The following is a 14,823-nucleotide window of genomic DNA, read 5'->3' on the forward strand; positions in this document are numbered from 1 at the left end:
CAGCCCTTCCATGTTGAGATCATCTGGTGACCTCTTGTTTATACTATTTTATTCACTGAAGATTTTAGCACCTGGCTTTAGTCTAACTTCTAATCATTCCTGTGATCAACGAGAGTAATGTTAGCGTTCACTTGGATGACCTATTCAGCAGTCACTCTCTTCCCTGGCTGTCTCAAAGTGGAGGTAGTAAACTTTATTCCCCAATTCTACTTTGGTCCGTCACTGCCATGGCCATATCTGTATCTTATCATTACTTGAAATTATTACACCTCTAAAATCTTAATTTGAACACTTCACTCTTGGACCAGAACTACACATGATATAGATATATAAGTATTTATATAAATTATTTTTATATAAATAAATATAAAATAAATACATATTATTTTTTCATCGAGTTACTTTTACCTCCCTAGCTCTTGTATCTCAAAAAAGAGCTCCACGTTTTTGTCCCCTTTTCCTTTCCCTGCTAGTCTCCACTTGGCTTCCTTACGTATCAAGAGGTTGAATCCATTCTTAGAAATATCCCCAGTTCCCTTGCTATACTGTTCTTCTTTGACCTCTTTGACAGAGTTCAAATCTGAATCAATCTCTTTCTCTTGCAGAATTGTTCTGAACTAAATTTTCCAAACTCTCCCCAACTCAGCTGAACACTTAAAGGAAGAGTTACGTCTTTATCGAGCTGTGAAAGAAAGAAAGGAAGGAAGGAGGGAGGGGAAAGAGGAAAGAGGGAGAAAAAGAAGAAAGAAAAATAAATAAAGAAAAGAAAGTGGTGCCAACTCTCTAAGTGTCCAGTTTCCCAGCCCAGATTTCAAGGTGACATTTATGTCATGGTCTGGAAATTCCCCTTCTGGGGATAAATATACATTAGTAGCTCCAAGTAGACCATAGTGCAGCTACACTACACTATATGAAATCTGCAATTTTTTGAATGGAACGAATGGAGTAAATTAAACACGGCATTCCCAGTCCGTGAAGAATCAGAAGCACCAGTATCTCTATGTGAACATTGTAAAATGAAAAATTGTGAGTGCTATCTCTTTGGAACAGGTGAATAGAGGCTTAAGTAATGGTTGCTAAACTTTTTATATTATTTCAGGAGACAAATATCAACTAATATTAGGAATCAAAACTCATTTTCTTCTGACCAGGTTATGCTAACCAGTACAAATCTGAGTCACTGTGTATTTTTAGACATAGTCAACATTTAAACAAACGTATTTAGAATAGATACCATGTCACCTTTTATTAATATCCATTTATTAAGATATAGCCTTTATTTTATGAAATATACATTTTATCTTTAAAAATTTACCCTCATACCTTACTTTTTTCCCTCTAGTATTTATCTCAACTTAAAGCTATCCACAGCATACTGAGAAATCAGCACGATGGTGGACTTTCATGTAAAGATGTCATGAAGATAAGTAGGCTATATCTTAAAAGAGGAATTGGAATTATTTAGATTTATATAGAGCTAAGATAGGGTGTCAGTGGAATTCTAAAGAAATCTGTGAGCAAAGTCACTAAAGTAGTAAGTACCATGTTTTAGTGCAATTGGAACGTTATCCACAAGGCATAAGGGAATAACAAGACATGAATCTGGGATGATAAGAGTTGGTTCCAGTTATGGATAATCTTGTATGTTCTGTTAAGGAATTTGAATCTAAGACTAAGTGATAGAGATACTTCAAAGAGTTTTAATTAGGACATGATTATAATATATTTATTCATTCTAGCTAATTACTCTAGAGACTTTATGGATGGTTGATTTGAGAGAGAAGTGTGTGGGAAAGGAAAGCATGCATAAAGAGATTTGCTGCCTTGGTCTTGGTCACCAGAAAACTCTTTGAGGCCCTGAACTAAGTAAGGTAATGGATGGAGAGATAGGAAGAAGACCAGAGATTTAATTAACTGAAATCAATAATACATGGTAAATAATAGCATTTGGATGTTGATGGGGAGCAAAGAGTCAAGAAACACAATGAGTCTCATAGTTTGGGTAACTGGATGCATGTGGCACCTTAACAGAGGTGGGGGTGGGGGGGGATGTTCAGAGAGAAATTAGTTTATGTGAGAGACAAGTTCATTTATGGAATTACTGAGAGAGTTAAGGAGAAACCTCCAGCAAGGAATAAAATCAATAATTTTATTTTATTTATTTTATTTTTTTTAAGATTTTATTTATTTGAAAGAGAGAGATCACAAGTAGGCAGAGAGGCAAGCAGAGAGAGAGAGAGAGAGAGAGAGGAGGAAGCAGGCTCCCTGCCGAGCAGAGAGCCCGATGCGGGACTCAATCCCAAGACCCTGAGATCATGACCCAAGCTGAAGGCAGAGGCTTAACCCACTGAGCCACCCAGGTGCCCCCCAAATCAATAATTTTAAATCTTAAAGAAGTTTGAGCTATATAAAGTAATTTGAGAGTAAATTCACTGGTAACAGTAAGTAGCTACAAAAAGAAAAGTGAAATCAACTGGAGAAACAACCTGTGACATGAAGGCCAAGGACTTTGTCTCTACTCTGAGAAACATAAATATTTAAATGATAGATAAAGGAAGAAACAGAGAGAAGGAAAAGTGAGAAGAATAGAGCTATCAGAATAGAGGTTAAAGCAGGAAGAATTATTGCAACAGGAAAAATAATAACTGAAAAATGCCCATTAAATTTGGCAAGTGAGAAGTCATCGGTGACGTCATCTACAATGATTTCAAAAGGAGGTGATGGAAAAAAGCAGCTTACCGTGGCCTGAGGCCTGCCTAGGGGCTAAAAAAACAGAATGCTTTTTTCAGAATGTGGAGGAGAAATACTGGATAGTGGAAGTGATATCAAAGTAGACTTCTTTTTTTTAGAATATGAAATACATCATGAGTTTTGAGGCTGGACGAACAGATCCTTTAGGAAAAGTTAGATTGAAAATACAGAAGAAGGACAGGATGACTGTTAGAAAGGTCTTAGGGCAGGAGATGGGTTTAAACACGTAGATGGAGTTTATAAACAGAAAGCAGCTCTTGTTTCTTCTGAGACAGGAAGAAAATAGAAAACAGAGTTGAAACTAAGTAAGTTTTTAGAAAAAGGTTGATAAATTGAAGATAATTATGTTTGATAGCCTCAATTTTGTTGTTGTTATACATCAAGATTATGGTGATTGTTTTTGAGACAAATTCTTGAGTGGGAAGGCCTAAGGTTGAACATGATTGATTGGAAATGAGGAAGTTTAAAATGGTCATTGGTTAAAAAGTGACAAGATTATTGGTGGGAAAAGTAAAAAGATTATTGGTGATACCAGCACAGTAGAAGTTGGAAAACATGACTTTGTCAACCTGAATGAATTTATGTTTTGCTTCAACTATACCCAGTTGTCTAGATGTAGAGAAATCCGATTATGGCACTGAACCAATTTTGGGGTTCTGGTGAATATTTGAAAGATTGGGTTAGAAGGGAATCTGAGTATTGATATGGGAGTGGGTCAGTGATCAATAATAGGAGTCTAAGATGGAAAAGGAAGGCAGGCAAAGGGAGTGATAATACTGTTAGGAATTGGAAACACCAAGAAACAAAAAGTATCAAATGAGGATCGAGTAAAGTGAGAGTGAGACTATGAGACACCTGACAGCATTAATTATTATAATCAGAATTTGAGATATTGGAGTTTAGTGTTTCTGAATTTAAATAGTTCCACTGGATTCTAAGATCCACAGTAATTTGGGGGTGGGAGTAATTCAGGAAAAATGTGAGGATCATTGAAGTTTGTGAAGATGTTTCAAGATTATTGAAGAGTTTTCTGCACTTGCACTAAAATCTCCTAATATAACCATAGGAATTACGAAAAAGAAGATGGCTGACAACTAATTCCCCCAAATTATCAATGACTAAGGGATAATGATCCCAAGTTGGATAGATACTAGCAACCTGAACTTTTAATGGATGTTCGAGCTAAGTTGAATGCTTCATAGAATAGGGACATTTATATTGTGGTAGGAAAGTAATGGCCAGAGTGTCTCTAGGAAGCCAACTTCTGGATCTGAGGACAATAAAGTATGAAGGGATAAGCAGCTTCTGCTGACGTGAGCTTTCCTGGAAGCAGAGTGTGCAAGGTTGAGCTAAATATTATTTAAGGTAGGGAAACACAGAAACCATTCTGCAAACAAAATCATTCCTTGATGACACAAGGAAGTTTGCTAATGATGGAAAAGGATTTTTGCAAATATAGCTCACAGAAACAGGGGAGATTAAAACTTTATAGAAGAAAGTACAGAAGATGAAGAATTTAGAGAAGTGACATCAGAGGCAAGTGAGCTTGCCCTGTACTTGAAAACTAAGAATGACAGGGATAAGAGGCTTGAGTAGAAGTGATTGACCTCAAATATCCTAGATTTATCATAAGTTGTTTTGGTGCCAGAACTGGGACTTGCTTTGGTGCTAGAACTGAGTAAGGTTCTGGGAAGGGTCTGAGCTGGGTCTAGAGTAATGATGAAGGATGCCGTAGAGCTTGAAGAGAGGCAGTGAATGGTCTTACCTCAGGGTATTTGGGGCCATAACTAAGATGAATCCACACGCCCCCACCCCACCCCCCCGTTAGAGAAAGGATTCTGACAAAGTTAGCGGAGTCACAGGGAGAAGGAGATTCCTGTTTGCTTATAGATGCCTTATCTGCCAAGTAGCGCTGAGAGCCCTTAATAAACGTGATCAAACCCAAGTAACTTGTACCTCCTGAGCTACCTTCCTTTTAGTCTTAACTTTGCGTTGTTACCAGTCTTCTCTCTTACAAGTATGTTCTTTTCCATCACAACTCATCTTCTTTTTGGGCTTCTGACTATAACCTCTCTTAATGCCTTTGGAATTTTTCTGCACTATTTCTTTTTTCTCTTGCATTTCAGTCTCTCCTATTTTCATGATTTTGCTTCTTCTTGAATTACTGATTAAGTCTAAATAATATCTTCCTTCTATTCTGCCACACCTTCAATCTACTTTGAGAACGATTCTCTCTTTTTTAAGTCATGTTTCTTGAGTATGTATTTTTACGAATGTTTCCAACACTCCTTCATCAGCTCCTAAGCTTCAACCCTCTACAGTTTGACCTCTGCCTCAACTCTTAATTTTAAGTTATTTTCTCCATGGTTATTATTTGCCAAGGCTTTTGTACATATTTATCTGTGTTGCCTCTTTGCACCTGCCATTATTAATCAGTTTTTTTTTTTAGCTTCTCTAATGCATTACTATCCTGATTCTCATTTTACCTTTTGATTGTTCTCTGTCTCCTCTTCTTTTCTATTTCTTCATGTCCTCAAATTTTTGACTGTGTGTTGATCCATATCTTATCATCTCTGTGGTTTTAACCAACACTTCCAATAGCTGGTGTGTTTCCTGGCCCATAATATGAATTCAGTAAATAGTATTGAAATAATGACTCAACAACCAATACTGAAATGACTCCTCAAACCATATCTCTAGTGCAGCTCTCTCCTTTGAAGGCCAGATCTCTCTATCTGATGGAAGTCAGTACAGGATATTTTTCCACCCCTCACAAATTCAAGTTCAAATGTGAAGTTATTGTCATTCCTCCCTAGAATCCTTTTATTTCTGCCAATAGGCCATCATTTCATTTTGGAGGCTGAGAATTTTAAGTTTTTTTCTTTGGTTTGTTTATTTGTACATTTAATTCACATGATGATGTCAAACATGTTTGAGAGGAGGAAAAATAAAAGTCCCTGCTATCAAAGAATTTATAGTTCAGTGATTCTAGTTCCAGCTCAGAAAACATCTACTTGTGTGATGTGTCCCAAGTTTCTGTGAGCCTTAGTTTGCTTATTTCTAAAATGACAAAGATTGGATTATATGACTTCTGTGATTCCTTCTAACCCTAACATTCTGTTTGTATAGTTTCATATATTGTGCATATTCTCTATACGGCATTTGCATATTTTGTACATCGTGATTTTATAAACTTTGTCATCCATACTTTCGTCCCTATTTTCACCCCTGTTACTACAAGTTCCTACCCTAATTCATTTCATACACTACTGCTTAATTCAGCTCCTTAATTCATTATTTAAAAATTACCTTTCTGGGATCCCTGGGTGGCTCAGTCATTAAGCCTCTGCCTTCAGCCCAGATCATGATCCCAGAGTCCTGGGATCGAGCCCCACATTGGGCTATCTGCTCAGCGGGAAGCCTGCTTCTCCTCCCCTACCCCCCTGTTTGTATTCCCTCTCTCACTGTCTCTCTCTGTCAAATAAATAAATAAAATCACATATATATATATATATATATATATATATATATATATATATATATGTTGTTCAGAAGCTTTAAGTCACTCTCACTGAAAATTAAATCCTATCTAAACTTCTTTTTTTTTTTTTTTAAGATTTTATTTATTTATTTGGCAGACAGAGATCAGAAGTAGGCAAAGAGGCAGGCAGAGAGAAGAGGAGGAAGCAGGCTCCCTGCTGAGCAGAGAGCCTGATGTGGGGCTTGATCCCAGGATCATGACCTGAGCCGAAGGCAGAGGCTTTAACCCACTGAGCCACCCAGGCGCCCCCCTATCTAAACATCTTAACTAGGCACTTACAACCCCTATAAACCGAATCCAGGAAAATTTTCTAATTAGTATTTTGCCATACTTTACTTTCTGTATTTCTAGTATTTCCATCTGACTTCTTTCCTTCCTCCAATGTGATTTATTGAGCATAACAAAACTCTGTATACAAAATGACCTGGACCTGCTGCTTCAAAATATGACTCCACCTTACTAATATTTTGATAGGTCGCTCCATAGAGTGTAAAAAAAACTTACTCTAAAATGAATAGAAAAGTACTTACTGCACTTGCAACAAATGGCCTCACTTCTGGAACTTCAATAGCTTTATAAGATAATTAACATAGGTAGAATTAAGTCCCTAGATGACTGGCTGCTGGAGAACTTGATATAAGTCATCAAGAAGCCTTATTGTGCACAGCCACTGTGATACCATCATGTTTATGGAGAATGATATTCCTGTTATCTGATTCTAGGCATACCACAGGAGTAGCAGTGGGGTCAGAGGCCAGCCCAGCTGCTTGCTGGGCTAGAACAGGTATTACCCAGCATACTCATCTGACAGGATCTCACAGCAGCCCAGATTAAGTCCTTAGGAACCCATGCCCAGGATTTAAACCGTTCTTCATTGCATCCCCCAAGTGCTGCTCCCTAGTCTCCTCCGTCACACCCACAATCCACCCTAGCCTGGGACCCAGAGCACACAGTGTCCCTTCTCTACCATGTGTCTCCCACTGGACTCTTTTTGATGGTTTCCATCATCTGCCAAAACCACTCCATCTTTCCATGCATGTTGTTCGTCTTTTCTGATGTAGACTTTAAGATATCAGTTATCTTATTTGAAATTTCCTGTCTAATCATTCCAACATCTGTGTCATCTCTTGAGTTTGTCTCTTGACCGTGGGCCCCATTTTTCTTGTTTTTGGTATTTTCGGTCATTTTTTTATTGACTATTAGACATCGTCATTCATTGTGACTGAGGTGGTATTTACATTTGAAAAGCTGCATACCTCTTGCTTTGTTAGTCTCTGTGTGTGTGTGAGTGTGTGTGTGTTGGGGGGAATTAATACTCTGACTATAACACTTTTGACTATATGATTGGGAGTAACATGAAGTGGCAGCTAAGGGCATCTGGCAGCCACGTGTATGAGGTAATCACACTCTACCCATTTCTCTCTCCATGTAACGCTACCAGAATAAAGGAAGGTTCGTGAATTTTTCAAAGTTAATCAGTGAAACTGTTGAACATAGCATTCTAGTGCGAGGACCAAGCCTCATCACATTTATACATATACTACAGTAACAGTGCATAATTTGGTCCTTTAGACATACATCTTTAAAATGTGTTATTTTATTTTCTCTGGATTTTTAAAAAAATATATTTTGAAGATATATTAATTTGCTGTATGTTAATTGCTGCTGAGTAAATAATCCTACTTATTTGTGGTTTTCTGTTATTTTTTGAAATAAAAAATAATAAGGAATATTATAAATATTTAATGGAATACTCAAAATATCCTCTAGACATTTACATCTTTTATGTTTTTATGTGTGCATATTTAATAATAAAGTATATTTTATTTTTCAGTATTGCATTTGTCCCTAATTTTCTTCAGGACATTGAGATAGTATATTTTCTTCTTGCTATCTCCTGTAATGACTATTTCTAAGAAACTACTTCTCTAGAAATGAGAACAGTTTACATCTCCTTTTGGTGATAAGATAGGCTTATGGGTAACAATAATATTCTTAACTTAGAAGTGTCTTGCTTTCTCACCTCACTATATGTATTACTGTTGTTTTCACATCTTAGATTGTTAATGTGGCTGACACTAGACACTGCTATTTTTTTGAATAAAGTCACTACTTTTAACTAACATACAGAATTTACATTTAAATGAGGAGAAATTTCTGTAGAGAGATGCTCTCAGGACTAAGGATAAATTAATCTATTTCCACCAAAATAACAAAAATGTTCTTATTTATACATAGTATCTATTTATTTGGAAGCAATACTAAATATAAACTAGAGTTTTTAAAAAGTTAAACTTGTGCAATACAGTTTATGGTGAACATGAAAATTATAGAGTTGAGTCATGCAATTTAAATTATTTGTTATGTTATATAAATATGTATCTACATTTTATTAGTTGCTCTAAAATATCTAATTTTAAAATATTATTCTGTATATATTTCTTCAGTTATGCAGTTAATTCTCAGAAAATCTCTAGACATTCCATATATTTTACCAAAAGCATACTGCTTCTGCTGGTAATCAGCTTACTGTATTATACAGTATGGACACAAGGAAGATATTTCTTGCTCCAAACCAGAGAGGTACTTGTTGTCCTTCAGAGATACATTGGAAAAAAATTTTTAATTTAAGATTTCAGCATTAGAGAAATAATTTCTTTATCAAAAGGAAAAGAAATAGTTCTGAAATAGCTTCATTTTTTAAAAGTTTATTTTTTTAAGAAAACCTATTATATTTACTTATGGCATCTTTACAATCTAAATATGAAATGAACCTAATTAACCACAGACTGTAAGTTCTGAGTCACATTCTAGGAGAACTTTCACTGATATCTGCATAGTACTTTGAAATTTTGCATTGTGCTGGTGGTTATTTTTTCCTTTCATTTCCTTTTTTTTTTTTTTTTTTGAGTTTTCCTAGTGTTCTTTTATCATACCTGCAGAGATACAGAGATGCTCTACATTGAGCTTTTGTTGTTATGAAGTTGAAAAATTGCGATGGTCTAATGTAAGTGGTTATAGAAGAGAAGGCCCTGTGCCCTGTTCTTCCCTGTTCCATTACATCTCTGCCTTGTGCTGTGAGAATAGGGAAAAGTAAATAGCAAGGGTGGTGAAATAAGTAGAGAGCTGTGCCAGATGCTTAGAAACTTAAAAAAATCTTTTGCAAGAGCAACTATAGTGAAAGGGAAAATGACTCAAATGGACAGCTGCACTAGATGATTATAAAATTATTTTTCCCTTAGGAATCCTTAGGAATCTGCCTATGCTACTATTGGCTTATAAAGCTGAGTTGTTACAATCCTGTTCCTTGTTACAGTGTTATCAGTCAGGATGAATTATCTCTGTTTGTGGACGGGCTATTAAACAGGATCCTCTCCAAACCTTGGAATAGGAGCCCCTAAATAGTGGGCTATTAAACAGGATCCTCTCCAAACCTTGGAATAGGAGCCCCTAAATAGTACAGAGCAGTGGTCAGTATTTATCCAGGTAAATGATACATGCAAAAATCTGAACTATTTTACACATGTTACAAAATATAAACTATTAAAAAATCGAACTATGAAAGACAGTAAATTACTAGATATTATATCACTTTTTAAAAGACAGCAAGATTATTCACCTAATAAGAAAGATTTAATTTTGTAGGTGGATGGTTCCTAACCTTTTTTATATGCCTTGCCCTTTGGCAATCTTGTAAAACTTATGGCCATCCTTTTTAGAAGAATGTTTTAAAATGCATAAAGTAAAATCAAGTAAATTAAGTGCAGTTACAGAGAAAGCTACTTACAGTGAAATATAGACCCCAAATTAGGTACTAAAATATTTATGCCTTGTAAATGCATAGTTCCTGTGCTACCATCCATAGTTCTTAGTGGTTACCATTCAAAATTAAATATTTTTAAGTTCTTCTCTTAAAACTAAAATTCACTAAGAATTTAGGTGGAAGTTGTCAAGTTTTATATCTCATTCCCTTAAAGAACCTGCATTGAGACTGGGTATTATAGGTAAGACCTAGGCATTGTTGCTTTCAATTTTCTCAGTAATTGTCTTCATTCTTCCTTATAAGGCTTATCCGTACCCGATTGTGGGAGCGGGAGCCTGTGTTGGTCTTCTGTTGTGTGATCTAAGTTTAAAATATGGTAGCTTTTCATTCCCTTTAACTATGGTGGACATTTTAGGAAATTGCTACCTTCTACTGTGGGTTTTTGTGTGTGTCTGTGTTTCACTTATTAACCAGTTTTCCTTCACACTGTGGAAATCATATAATTCATATTACTTATGAAAATGGAGAGAAGAAATACAAGCAAAATTTAAAATATCGACATAGTCTTCAAACAACTTTTCCACCAAAGAGAAATTTTTCTAAGGATATTTCCTAAAGCGTGGCTTGTTGGCTTTATAAGTGACAGTATCCTTTAAAGGACATAGCAACAAATTTGAAATAATTCTCTGGATTTCAGTCACAATCATGTATTTCAATTATTTAAAAGATAGTGTCAAAGAAGTAAAAGCGTATATCCTATTATCTTAGTTTTCACTTGGAAAATTGCTTGATGGAATCAGAAGAGATCAAATTTTGCATAAATACAGGAAAGATTAGCCTGATTTTTTGCTGCGATAGTCATAAACATTCCACAACATTTTGTCAGTACATGTCATATAGTAAGAAAAGTTTATTATTACCTTAAGATAATAGGAAATCTGAAAATAAGGTAAAGATCGGTATTTACCCAAAAAAATGGTTTTTTTAAAAAAATTTATTTATTTGAGAGAGAGACAGTGAGAAAGAACATGAGCGAGGAGAAAGTCAGAGGGAGAAGCAGACTCCCCATGGAGCTGGGCGCCTGATGCGGGACTCGATCCCGGGATTCCGGGATCATGACCTGAGCCGAAGGCAGTCGTCCAACCAACTGAGCCACCCAGGCATCCCCCCAAAAAAATGGGTTTTAAGGAATCTAAGATATATATGTATTCCTTTGCTTCTGCTTATAGACTGTGATGAAACTATGCAAAGATATGTACAACCAAAAACATTTAAAATAGTATTTAGCACATTTATTTTTAAAGAAAAGTGTTCTCTCTCAAATAGTTTTTCAGAAACAAAAAAATAGAATTATGAATTTTTATACATCAGGTTGCCTTTTTTAGATCTCTCTTTGAAAGTAATTGAATATTGTGTATGTATTTACACTTTGTATATGTCAGCTTTTTTGACATATCCTGGATATACTTACATAAAAACATAGATCACATGGAACACTGGGTGTTATATGCAAACAATGATTCATGGAACAATACATCAAACGCTAATGTTGTATTGTATGGTGACTAACATAACACAATAAAAAAATTAAAAATACTAAATTAATCTTAGGAAATGAATCATATCATGGCACATGCATTTTAAAATATTTTTTTAAAATGGTTTGATTTATGTATTACCTTGTGAATTTAAAGTGTAAGAGAATCACAAGATATATTGTAGAATAAACCCAGCATTCACCTCCTAAAGTCATCTAATCTCATTCCTGCTGGTCTAAAATTATGTGCTATACAATTAGTTACATGTAGGAAATTGTGCCCTTTCTTTTCTTATTTTTCTTTAATGGCCCGCGTTTTTCATTATCAAAAATAAGATTGGGAGAAGGTGTAGGTAAAATGAAAGTTGTTTACATTAGTCTTGGGAGAGAGTAATGTTTGTTTTTACAGTCCATAATATGTAAGCATTTCCATTACTGTAGTTAAAACTAGATGGTAGGTCACAGTTTAATCTGAAGTATAATATGGCCTAAGTGTTAACCTTAGAGTTCTCAAGCCAAATGACTGTTCTTAGGGATGTCTCACAGGTAGTGGGGCTCGTGTTAGAAAACATTATCCTATCACGTGTTAGGTGTTCAAAGCGTGCTAGGGTCCAGGGATACAAAAGTCAGTAATGATGGGTTCCCGAAATTTAAGTATATGTCTTTCAACAAGGATTAGGTTTTGATATTGGTCTTGTTTGTGGTCAAGATCACATTGTTTCAGAAGCATTACTATTTCAACCGAGAAATACTTTGCTGAGCGATATCTGTTGGCGTTGCTGAAGTACCCTGAGATAGGTGGCGGAGATTGGCAGATTAACCAGTTGTCTGTGCTTGTTCTTGTGGACGGTGTGTTGAAATATGGCTACAGCCTGCAAGGTTGCAGTGTTTTCTTACAACGTTTTGATTCTTTTGTTGGAATGTTTGAGTGCATCAATATATTGTGTTTGTGCAAAAGGCCTTTTTATGGCCTACAGAATGAGAAAAACCCGAACTGCCTTCGGGTCTTTAGAATTAATGCTTATAGGGTTTCCTTCACTCTTTTGGGAACGTTAGGAAAAACCATTGCATTCCTCGAAATAGACTACTCCACATATGTCACCGGTTCCACGTAGGGAGTTCATTCTGGAAAGCCAGCAGTTTCGTTTGTCGCTGACAATAACTGAGCAACTCCTATTCTCTTCGTTGGGACTTGCTGCCAAAAGCAGATTGTGGTTTCCTTAGAAATGCTGAAGAAGTGTAGTGAGAACCGCTCAGAATATGTTTTTACAAATTCGATGATTTTAAACAATGACCTTTTTCAAAATCGATTTGATGCATCATAACCAAATAGCAGAAGGGCACTAAAGATCAACTGAGCTGCTTTCTGACTAACGTTTCAGGGATTGTGAAGCAGCAGATAGACAGCCATATCACAGATCCAGATCAACAGAACAACGGCCTCTCCTAGAGCGGACCACCACCCGCTCCCGATCCACTGAGCGTCCTGACACAAACCTCATGAGGTCGATGCCTTCATTAATGACTGGAAGATCTGCCCCTCCTTCACCTGCCTTATCGAGGTGAAAGATAAATCAATCAGACTAACCTCCCCTTTGCCCCACCAGCACACCTATTTATTTTCCCAGCAGCTAAATGGTCTCTTCTCTCATCCTTGGCTGATCACTAGTAACGATCGATACTAACCTTTTCAGTGTAAGCACACTATTTATATTCAGCGGATATAATAGTGTGTGGCTACCATTGTAATTTGTTTTTAACTGTCCTGACCACATTTGTTGTGTGATTTCTCATTGATCAGGAGTCCTGGGTAAATCCCCCCATAATGCACCTCATAACTCTCATGTTCTTCTCCTACAGAATGAGAAATTGTTTGTGTCCATTAGACATCAATTTTGGAATAATCATCGTAATGACAATAACTAAAACTAGCTTTTTGTTTCTTTCTATCAATACTAAGATCACATGTCAACCAGTATCTTTAGTTGAATTCTGAATTGTTCAGGGTTTTAGTTATGGTATCATGAGATATTTTCTAATAAAGGGATATCTAATATAAGCCTGAGTAAAAATCTCCTTGCATCAAGGGAGGGAGGTTAGTGTTGAGAATTTGAAATCTGGTAGAAAGAAATGTAAAACATTACCTCTCATTTTTTGAGCTGCAGAGCTCTCCTGTTGTTTTCGTATGGATAGAATACTAATTTACATGAACAATTCCATGGACGTTACTGTAGTATTTTATGTGCATGTATCTGTGTGTGTGTATGCATATGACACAAAAGTAGAAACATCTTTCGACAATCATTCAAATATCCATATTTTGTCCTACTTTCCTAACCTTTTAATCAGCAGCTATACCTCTTTTAAAATTGCATTTGCACACTATCATATGAACCAAATGTATTCAAATGACTTCATTCATCCTACTGAAAATGAGCATCGATGGTGTATCTTGTAGGTCTCATCCTCGTACTGGGTCTGTCCAAACCAGCCCGTCAAGTACTCCAGTGGCAGGACGAAGGGGCCGACAACTTCCACAACTTCCGCCAAAGGGAACATTGGAGAGAAGTAAGTTTTATTTCTAATTATGTCATGTAGGAAATACACACGGAAGCTAAGGTGAATCAAGATATTTTTTTTACTACTTCTGTGTTAGTGTTCTTCTTTTGTTAATTGAACGCCTTAGCCGCATTTGCTAGTAGTTATAGTTATAAATATATTGATAATTATTATATATTTTGCAGTTAAAATTTGTAATATTTGGAGGGAAAATGACCTCCTGTTATTGCTTTTGCACATTTTCAAAATTTGAATAAATGCATTTTTAAAAGTAAACTTAATGCTCTTAGATAAGCAGTGGGATGCTATTTCTTTGCTACAACTAAGTGTATGTAATTGTTGATAGTTACATAAAGTTTATTAGTAACTAGCCAAATCAATTTTCACACACTGCAAAGGACTGGTTAGCTGATGCACAACAATGGTGATCCTTCTCAAAACTGGAGTACCAGAGAAAAGGTAATCATGAATATACAAAGAAAGATGCATGTTGTACTGATATTTTTAATACTTTCAAATTTTTGCATAAGAAGCACTATTTATTTATACACAGATGAGCATACTCCCCAAACATCTATAAATCCTTAGATAAAGGACCTCTAAAAGCATGGATGATAGAATATAATAATTTTTAACCTCATTTTTTTAAATGGTCCCTTTATTTAGTAACTG

At 35.8% G+C, this 14,823-nt stretch overlaps 1 protein-coding gene across 44 annotated transcripts in view; it reads left to right on the plus strand.

The window, feature by feature from the left end:
• The window catches only part of RIMS2 (regulating synaptic membrane exocytosis 2), a 594,152-nt gene that overhangs the window by 382,422 nt on the left and 196,907 nt on the right, over positions 1-14,823 (plus strand). For 37 of the 44 annotated variants that reach the window (XM_032316364.1, XM_032316365.1, XM_032316366.1 and 34 more), the window contains 2 exons: positions 12,975-13,154; positions 14,051-14,160. In XM_032316364.1, the coding sequence (XP_032172255.1) occupies positions 12,975-13,154; positions 14,051-14,160 (290 nt within the window). The remainder of the gene's footprint in view (positions 1-12,974; positions 13,155-14,050; positions 14,161-14,823) is intronic. The other 7 variants (XM_032316374.1, XM_032316393.1, XM_032316397.1 and 4 more) reach the window with 1 other exon arrangement.

The sequence above is a fragment of the Mustela erminea genome, chromosome 16 (genome assembly GCF_009829155.1).
Source record: "Mustela erminea isolate mMusErm1 chromosome 16, mMusErm1.Pri, whole genome shotgun sequence".
Classification (NCBI taxonomy): Eukaryota; Metazoa; Chordata; class Mammalia; order Carnivora; family Mustelidae; genus Mustela; species Mustela erminea.